The sequence below is a fragment of the Salvia splendens genome, chromosome 11, assembly GCF_004379255.2.
Source record: "Salvia splendens isolate huo1 chromosome 11, SspV2, whole genome shotgun sequence".
Taxonomy (NCBI): domain Eukaryota; kingdom Viridiplantae; phylum Streptophyta; class Magnoliopsida; order Lamiales; family Lamiaceae; genus Salvia; species Salvia splendens.
Window position 1 is genome coordinate 4,318,631 of NC_056042.1, and position 10,586 is coordinate 4,329,216.

General features: G+C 38.2%; 1 protein-coding gene across 1 annotated transcript; it reads right to left on the minus strand.

Moving 5' to 3' along the window:
* Nucleotides 1-905: 905 nt before the first annotated feature.
* Nucleotides 906-4,877, minus strand: LOC121753984 (LRR receptor-like serine/threonine-protein kinase RGI3). The gene is made up of 2 exons (XM_042149299.1): nt 1,598-4,877; nt 906-1,502 (listed from the first exon to the last, which is right to left on the minus strand). Exons 1-2 carry the CDS (start codon nt 4,407-4,409, stop codon nt 1,036-1,038), a joined length of 3,279 nt encoding a protein of 1,092 aa, XP_042005233.1. The 5' UTR covers nt 4,410-4,877; the 3' UTR covers nt 906-1,035.
* Nucleotides 4,878-10,586: the final 5,709 nt, after the last annotated feature.

Below are 10,586 nucleotides of genomic sequence, written 5' to 3' on the forward strand. Positions count from 1 at the left end.
GAGTAATTTTGTTTAGTACATGTACATTAAGAAATATAAATGTAAGCTCCCCAATGCATTTGAAACTGGCAACATGCGACTTTCGTTTATTACAATTATTGTCAAAACATAATCACTCGAAATAAGAATTAATAATTTTTTATCGAATAGTATTAAGGCTGATGAAATTTGATTGGTTTAATTATAATTATAATTATAATAAGCCAAACACCGAAAGTAACAGTTACGGTTCGTTCACGGTTCTGATTTTCAAAAAACAGTTACGTTAACGTTTAACTGAATTAACCGAATAAATCAAATTTTAACAGATAAAAAATTTATTTAATATATTAAAATTGAATTAGTAATTTCTTAAAGTTCAACGGCAGGGATTACTGCCTTAGCATTATTATTTTGTAGGAGCATTTATACATAAATGATGTGGGAGTGTAATATCAAGTTGAAAACTGAAAACCTAAAGAAATCGATGTGGGAATATTGAATCATCTCCTTTCAATGAGAGATGAAATTTTGGATGCACGAACAGAGTAGCGATGTTTTGATGTTTCGGGTTGAGCAGGTTGATGGACCCTCCTCTTCACCCACTTATATCATGATGGTTATCTGCCATTACATGTGCCAATTAAGTTGCTTCCCAAATGCTAGTATTATTCCAACTCTCTTAAATGCTCATAATGTTCTGTTTTGGATATCTTTGATGCCAAGCATTTGCAGCAAGGAAATGTGTAGTACTAATCATCATAATTTCACTACAGTAGTAAATATTTAGTGCAACGTTGAAATCATTTCTCTGGCTTTTATACATATCCATGAAATCTGCATCTGCATATGTCCTATGTTGGCAGGAGCATCCAATTCTGATGTGACAGAAACTAGATTTCTTGTCCGTGTATGTTTATTAGTCATTACTCAGAAATTAGAATACTGTTATTATTAACAAGAAATTAATATGCTATCTACACTAATAATTATTACTATTATTATCTATGTTGCTCTACTCGATTGTACTACTAAATAATTATGTACACACAAACATCAAGCTGAATCTTCAGAGAATGCAAAAGAGCAGCTTGATGAGCCTTGTGGGATAACTTTCTTGAAAGTGGCTGGTGGTGTTTTATGACTCGCCGATACTGATACGTTCGCCTTCAGAGCATCGGTGTCCGACCTCACCGGCTCCAGATTCTGAATCTCTTTCAGCATCGCCACCACGTCTTTCATCATGGGACGATCATCGGGCCGTGTGCTGAGGCACAGGAAAGCCACAGCCAGCGTCTGCAGCATCTCGTGCATCTGAGGGTCGGCCCTCCCCCTCAGCTTCGGGTCGAGCACATCAAGCGGGTCGCGCCTGCTCTGCAGCTGGTCACGTACCCACTGAACAAGATGTGCTCCCCCGGGCAATGTAGGGTCCAGCGGGTGCCTCCCCGTCAGCACCTCCAGTAGGACCACGCCAAAGCTGTACACGTCGCTCTTTTCCGTGATCCTCTGCATTGATGCAAGCTCTGTCAAAAAAAAGAGACAAATCTGTTAACAATTTGACACAAAACAAACACTCAATTTACATTCTCACATAACATAAACTGAAATCACATTCCACCTGGAGCCATGTAGCCATAGGAGCCAGCCAGATGAGGCCTCTGGCTCTGTTTGGAGTCCGGATCATCGGGCTCGGCGCTGACAAGGCTAGCCAAGCCAAAGTCAGCAAGATATGGCTCCATGTGAGGGCCTAACAACACATTCATAGCCTTGACATCCCCGTGCATTATCGGAGGCACACAGTCGTGGTGCAAGTACGCGAGAGCGTGGGCGACACCCAACACGACGTCGTACCTAGCCTCCCACCCGGCGCCTCCCTTCCCGGCCCCATGAAGAAGCGAACTCAAACTCCCATTCGGAAGGTAATCATAGAACAACAATTTCAAATTCTGGTTCGACCCCCAACCGAGCAGTCTCACAATGTTCTTATGCCTAATAGAACCCAACGTCCGAATCTCAGACATAAACGCCCCGGTCTCTTCCGACGACCACATCTTCTTCACCGCAAGACTCTCCCCACCCAGCTCCACCGCCACCTTATACACAACCCCCGAGCTTCCCGTTCCGATCACATTAGACGACGTGAGGTTCCTCACTATGTCGTCGATCGAGAAGTCCATCTTCTGATAAAACATTACCTCCCACGAATCGCCCTCCACGCCTCTCGCGTTGGCCAGGTGAGTCCTGACCAACACGTAGACGGCAAGCAGCACGAGCACCACGCTCGTGCTGACCAGTATCGCCATGGCCATCTTCATGTTGGCCCCGGCGTGCCTCCTGGACCGCCCCACGCCGTCCGCCGGCGTCACCACCCCGCCCGAGACGTACAGGTCCTCGTTCCCTGCGACGTCGCTGAGCGGGAGCTTTCGGAAGAACGGCGTGTCGGGGAGATAGCCGGAGAAGCCGTTGTACGACACGTTGAGGGAGACAAGATTTTGAAGGCTCTTGAGATTGTCCAGCTTCCCCGACAGCTTGTTGTGGGAGAGATCAAGAATCCCGAGCTTATCAAGATTCGAAAACTCGGAAGGAATCTCACCGTTGAACTGATTAGAGCTGAGGTTGAGAGAGATCTCGAGAGATGAGAGAAGGCCTAATTCCTTTGGAATTTCACCGGAGAAGCCATTGCTTCCGAGGTCGAGAAGCTGCAGCCGGTTGCAGGAGAGAATCTCCGGTGGAATCTTCCCAGAGAGAAGATTCCTACCGACATTTAGTTTCGTCAACTGAGTAAGGTCACCGATGGTAGGGATGAGTGGGCCCACGAGTCTGTTGTCTGAAATATCGAGAAACTGTAGAGAAGTAGGCAGGGCTTGAGGAAGAGCCCCACTCAAGGCATTTGAATGGAGATCAAGAAACTGGAGGCTCTCACACTCCGAAATCGAGGGAGGAATCCCACCCACGAGATGATTGCTTCCCATATCAAGAAAGTTGAGATTTCTGAGCTTTCCAATTTCGGAAGGAACAGTGCCTCCCACTTTGTTGCTACTGATCCTGAACCTGTACATGCTGCTGCAATTCCCTATATCCGGTGGAATGAACCCAGTGAGGCCATTCGACAGCAGCAGCAGCTTCGTTAGATTCTGCAGCACGAATATCTGCTTCGGGACCGCACCGTACAGCTGGTTGTACGATAGGTCCAGCGCTTGAAGCTCTCCGCATTCGGAAAGAGACTCCGGTATGCTTCCGGTGAGATTGTTCTTCCACGCGAAGAGCAGTTGCAAACGCCTTATCTTTCCGATATCAGATGGAATCTCACCGGTGAGGTAGTTGTTGTCGACCTCCAAATGAGTTAGCTCGGCGCAGTTGGTTAGCTCCGGAGGTATGGTTCCGGTTAGCTGATTCACGCTGAGCTGGAGCTCCTCAAGCTTCGAGAAGCTTCCGAAGCTTGCTGGAATGATTCCGGTCAATAAATTCTCGGATAAATCAATCACTTTGAGGTCTCTGCAGTTTCCGAGCTCGGGTGGAATAGCTCCGACGATGCTGTTCTGCCATAGGAGTATTGATTCGAGCTTTTTCAGCTGGCCTAAGCTGCGGGGGATCGAAGATGTGATCGAATTCTGATATAAATAGAGGTTTTGGAGCTCGCTGCAGTTTCCGATCTCCTCCGGTATGGGGCTGGAGAGCATGGATGTGTAAATCGCGATGGTTTGGAGATTTTTCAGCCTTCCGATCGACGGCGGCAGGCTGCCGGAGATGCTCGTTTCAGCGAGGCCGAGGACGGTGAGGCTGGAGCAGTTCCCGATCTCGAGAGGCAATTCGCCCTTGAGATTCTGATTGCCTCCGCTTCGGAATGATTCGAGCTTGCTCAACTCTCCGATGCTCACCGGAATTCCGCCGCTGAGCTGGTTGTCGAAGAGGATGAGGTGCTTCAAGCTCGTGAGATTCCCAATGCCGGAGGGGATGGCGCCGGTGATGAGGTTCGTGTTGAGGATTAAGTACTGGAGCTTTCCGAGCCGGCATATCTCCGGCGGGATCTCGCCGGAGACGGCGTTGTCGCTGAGGTCGACGAGGACGAGCTCCCGGTAGTCGCCGAACTGCTTCGGGATGGCGCCGGTGAGATTGGTGGAGGAGAGGATGAGTGTGTGCAAGGCCATGAGGGGCTGGAGAGTCGAGGGCAGTGGGCCCCGCAGGTCCACTGCCTTCAGACTTATCCTGACGACGTCGCCATTGGCGTCGCAGGATATCCCGAGCCAGTTGCACGGGCTCTGGTCGAGGGGGCTCCATGAGGCGAGGGCGGATGTTGAGCCGTTGGTTAAGGCGCTCTTCCACGAGAGCAAAGCAGAGCCCTGCTCGTTGATGGAAGCGCATCTCGAGAAGAGGAGAGGGAGGAGGAGGAGAAGAAGGGGAAGGAGTGAGTTTTTTAGAAATGCAGGCATTGCTGCAAGGGAGGAGGAGGAGGAGGAGTTGAGAAGAGTTTGGTTTGGGAGTGTGGAGAGCTAAAGTGAAGGCCATGTTTTTTGTATTATAGATGTAAAGCAGAGATCTGGATCCTACACCACTTAGAGGTGCCCACGGTTGCGGAACCGGCAGTTACGGTTCGGAACCGTCGGTTCCAGTTTTGGAAATTGTCAAACCGGAACAAAACTGCGAGGATGTTTCGCGGTTACGGTTCCGGTTCCAAAACCGCCGGTTTCGGTTCCGAACCGGCGGTTTTCTGGCAGTTTTTTACGGTTCCAAACCGTCGGTTTTTTGCCGTTCCGGCCTGGTTTCACGGTTTTCTGGCGGTTTTTCACGGTTCCGACACGGCTTTGGTTCGAAATTTTTTGAACCTGAACCGAACCACGGTTCAAAAATCGACGTTTCGGTTCTGGTAAATTCTCACGGTTTCGGTTCGGAACCGTAACCGGCGGTTACGGTTTCGGTTTTAACCGCCGATTCGGTAAACCTTGGGCAGGTCTAACACCACTTTCAATTTTCTATTGTTATTGTAATTGCCTCAACGGAAATTAAGTGAGGATAGATGGTGATGGAGACATACAGTTTTTATTTTTATTTATTTATTGTCTACCTCCTCATTCTCTAAAAATTAAAAGATTCTGACAATGACATTAGTTTTGATGCAAAATTGTTACAATAAAAAACAAAGAGAAAAAATAATTAGAATTGTGTTAGTAAATAATGGAGACCACGCTATTAGTTTGAGAAAAGTTTTCAAAATTGGATGTAGACTAATTTTATAAGATTGACACAAAAATGGTCAAAAGATATGGGAATGGAGTGAGTATCTACACATATTTCCCAAGTATTTTATAAAATGAAAATACTACCATTTCTATATTATTATTTTTTATATTTTTCTTCACTTAAAATTTTATGCTAAATAAAAGTTGTATAGCTTAAAATGGAACCGGAGAAGTACTTGATTTGGAGAGTGTTCACATTTTTATATGCCATGTTTTGGTACTTGGTAGTGATGTCAATGGTTGCCTAGGTGGATAGATTTGGATCTTCTTCTCTGAATGAATCATTTCATTGTATGATGTTTCATTTACATTGCTTGGAAGTAAGTAGCAACATAAACTGGTGGCCTTTAATTGGCTTTTATCTATTATTTTTCTCTATAACTTCTTTAAGAATGTCTTTTTCTAGACTTCACATCACATGTTACGGCCTTGCTGGCACTAGCTATGTGCTAACGGTTTCCCTTTCCTTCATTTTCTCTAATACTCCCTCCGTTCCATAGTAATGAAGACGTTTCTTTTCAGCACGGAGATTAAGAAAAAAATGTGTTTGATGAGTTAAGTAAATGGAGAATAAAGTGGAAAATGAAAAAGGTAGAAAGATGAAGAGAGAATAAAGTAAGAGAGAGTAAAATAGGTGTGGAGAAATGTGTTGACTTTTACTAAAAAGGAAATGACTCTATTACTATAGAACGTACAAAAATGACAAAATGACTACATTCCTATGGAACTGAGGGAGTAGTAAGTTTTTTTTGCTCAAATTTCTTAGCTTATTAAACATTCTTATAGATACACACACGCCATGACTGCATACGTTCTTCGAGGTAATTATATATGGAGAATAAAATTTTAATGTACTTAATCAGCGCTACAACAGAAAAAGACACCTTTAAAATGACTTTATTAGAAGAAAATAGGTACTTATTAAAAAAATGGAATACTCCTTTATTATTAGTGATAATCCTTTTGCACAAATAAAATAAATATCAAAAGTTGATAAACCTAAACCACATTTATAAGTATTTAACTTTAAAACGAATAAAATTGTTTCCTCAATATACATGCGAATAATAGAATGGCTTACAATCATTTACTGATTAAGATGTTTCTCCAATATACACGCAATTTGTTTGAAGACACATTTCTCAATCATCTATATATCGTTAAAAATAAATAAATAAAAGTATATGTTTCATGGTAGTTATTTTTTAAGGCATAATTTTAGCCAATCATGACAAATCGCAAAAATTAAGAGATAGGACTAGTAGCCATCAATTTATTTGTTTAAATACCACTTGCATTTATAAAAGTACTACTCATTTATAAGATATTATTTATTTTTATAGAAAGCATCATTTGCTTTTATAAAAGTTTGAAGGTTGCATTTAATAAAAAATATCTACTTATTGTCATACTTTATGTGCATGATTTCATTTCTTATTATTAAAAATATCATTTTTGTAGATAAAATTAAGTACGTATTATAATATTTATAGATAAAATTAAGTACTCTATTATTTATAGTTATTTATCATTTTCATGTGGTGGGGTGGAAGAGAGGGTGCCTATCCTCATCATTTGAAATGGCGATAGAAAACAGACAAATTGTAACCAAAAATAAAATATTGAGAAGAAAATATTAATCACTTGAAATTTAAGATTCACACACAAATGTGAAAATCTGACGACCAACAGCATTAATATACATATTACCAACATTAATAAACCCAAACCTAATACTCGTAATTACCAAGATTGCATTTTTATTCAACAGGGCAAACCCATTAATGACCATAATTGATTTTAATTACTGACTGATACGACTCTTTAATATAGATCATAAATACGAGTAATATTTTACTCTTAAGAACAACTGACTTAAAGGAGTTAAACTATCTCAACCATCACAACTTGAATGACACAATCTATATATGTATCTAAATCTATGGTAAAAGAAGATACAAATAAATTTATGGAAAATAGCACATTATATTTCTGATGTGGATAAAATAATTTTGTCGCAATACTACATTTGATTATTTGAATATAAAAAGCTATTCTAAAAACGGAATTAATCTGCGCTCAAAAAATACCACTACTACTATCTTGGATCAAGAATATTTATCGGTTTTCCAATTGATCTATGGGGAAGTTATTATTTTTTTATAGAATAAATGGTAACAAAAAAAACCCATAAAGCTTTGGTCTCCAACAAATTTTAAAAATGATCAAATATATCATAACTTTGACAATTTTGACAAATATTCCATAGGAAAAAATTTCATCACGCCACGTTTCTAAATTTATCCATGTGATGCGTAACTAAATATATTAAATGATGTTTTAAATAGCCAAATGTTTTGTTCGCATGAAATTTTTCGTTCGAAAGCATACATAATTTCACTCAAATTATAGACTATGAGACAATTGAGAAAAAAATCAAAAATATGATATAATGAGTCATTTTTTAAAGTTGATAGACCAAAACTTAACTAAAAACTCCATGATATTTTTGACCATTTACCTTTTTCTATAATGTGAGATTGAGCTATGAAATCGTACACATAATATATATTGTATGCACATGCATGTACAACAATTTAAGAGGCTAATATCACTTACATTGATTCCACTACTCATCAAATAAATAAATTACATTTATATGATATATAGGTGAACAACCAGTACAACTATAAAGTCCAACGGAAATTTAATCACTCTTTATAGCATCGATCGTCGAAATTAAATCCTGGCTAGTTACAACATAAATGTTATTAATCATGACATTTAAAATCCATCTTTGAGAAGTTTGTTTCCTGTCTAATTTCACATGGACCACAACAACTACCTAATAAAGAATTGTTTTCCTTAAGAGCTGTCGAATTAAGTAAAACACATCTACACTACCTCCACCCATGTTTCACCAAATCACTACTTCAATTGTTTGTTACAATATTATATTCCATTAAATGATACTCGATCTAACTCCCACTAGATCCACATTCATTAACAAAAAAATGTTACATAAAAATCAAAATATGCAATCGACAATCATGTAATATGTGAAATTAGTTAATCGAGTCAGCTCGTCGGATCTCAGTCAATACTAGCTAGTTTTAAAACAAGCCGATTACATTATAAATTTTTGACCTTAATCCTTTTTCTTATATTTCCATTGAGTCAGCTCGTCAGATCTCATTCAATATTAGCTAGTTTTAAAACAAGCCTGATTACATTATAAATTTTCGACCTTAATCTTTTTTCTTATATTTCCACTGTCTTATAAAAATAGTTCACTTTTATTTTTGATAACTTCTCTTTTTGATGACGTGGGTGTCATCCCCTATTTACAATATTTCAATCACTATTTCTTTCTATATCTTTTATATTTTATAAATTGTGCATTAAACCCATATCATCCCGAAAAGTGTCTATATTTATGGGACGGGCTGATAAGTCATCAATTTAAGTTGGATTGTCATCACTGCATATAAAGTTTGAATAAACTACAAAATGAAGTGATGAAAAGTGGGCAAATGAAAGAGACGAGTCAGCCACATGCATTCTTAATTCGAATTCATACACTTTTAGTTGGAAATAATTAGTCAGTGGATACTGCTTTTCATCAATCAAGAATATAGTAAAATATTTGCTGCCCCTCACCTATTTTTCTGCCAGTCTAATTAGTGTTATTTTATTTTAGGAAGTTTTCTGCTGATTCTTTATTTTGAGGTAGCTCGACTTAACTCAAAATATTTTCAAAATTAAAATTGAAGCTCTCACTAAAATAAAAACTCTATCAACTCCACAACTAGAATAAGTACTAGTAAAACACAATCCTTAATTTTCTTAACTAAAGAATTTTCATAAGTTTCTTAATAGTATTTCATTTTGTATCGAATTATATTAATAAACTAGATCGAAATAACTTTTTCTCTGTAAAAAAAAGAGACAAAGACAGGTGATCAATCCGAATCATGGGGATCTGAACGAGTAATTCTTAGAAGTTTATTGGGGAATTAAATTACTAATTAATGAATAAATCAGAGTAGATATGACATATATAAATGCGTATTTGATATAATTTGAGCATTAAGTAATGCAATCAAACTCAGTAGTAGTGAAGAGCACATGATTTGTGAAGAATTAGTCTGATTTAGCTATTTAAATAATCTGTGGATTAAATCTGGTCGGCTGTCGGATGCTTTGCTGTAAAAATTAATTAAGAATGAGAATAATCGAATTTTTGGCTAATCTATCGATCGCAAAAGATAAAAAAGTAGCTAATCAATAGAATTATAGAACAAAATGATTGTGAACTAAATTAGATCTATGTAATGGTTTGTCACGGGCTCCGACCAAAATTAATATTGACAATTCTTTTCAGAGAAGCTAAATCTTCGGTTGTATCCTCAATTTTATTTCTTACATATAATTTTATCAAAGGGTATATAAGTTTAATTAGGGGTGTCGAAACGGGTACCCGATTTTGGCCCAAAAGTTAGTCCCGATACCCGTCCCGCAGTTAGTCGGGTATTACCCGATACCCGAGTCGGGTATCCCGCACCCGACACTGCGGGTACCTGACCCGAAACATTTTTTTTAAATCTGTTTTTTTAATATTATTTGTATATTTTATATGCTTTTTAAAAAATACTACTTGGTGAATGTAATAGTCTCACTTGAAACTTTTTTTTATTATTTAATTTTGTTGAGAATTGAGATCAAGCCATGTAATCTTTGATTCTTTGTCTTCGTCTATTTCTAATTTTTAAGTTAAAATTCTTAATCTTTTATATTGTTACACTTATACATCTAAATTCAAGAATAAATAAGGAATTAGATGATTATATAATCATATGAGCTGCACAAATGCTCATTTGAATAAATTTTAAGAATAATTAGAACTTATATTTTAATTTTTTTTTGAAATATCTGCTTTAAATAATCATATGAGCTGCACAACTACCACCTATAAATATGTAATCCAAATTCAATTATAATGCCAAAAAATCCAAACTCCAAATTACCATTCAAAAATCTAAATATGAAAACAATTAACAAAGTAAGCAACAATGTCTTACTTTAATCAAAAGTCTAAATATAAAATAAGTAAATAACTTCAACCAAAAGTCTAAAGTAATAAAAGTTTCACGCGGTTTCACCAATCATTCTTCATCTGGCGCGTGCATCACTCGTGCACCATGGACATTGCTCGTTGGAGTCATGGCGTCAATCCTGACTAAAACTAAACAAATAAACAGAAACAAATAAGAATTCTAATTCTTATAATATGAAAAGGAAATGTAAATTATGTATAAATAAGAATTATACTTACCATCACGGGTGGAAGGAGGGAGGAGGCGGGTGGAA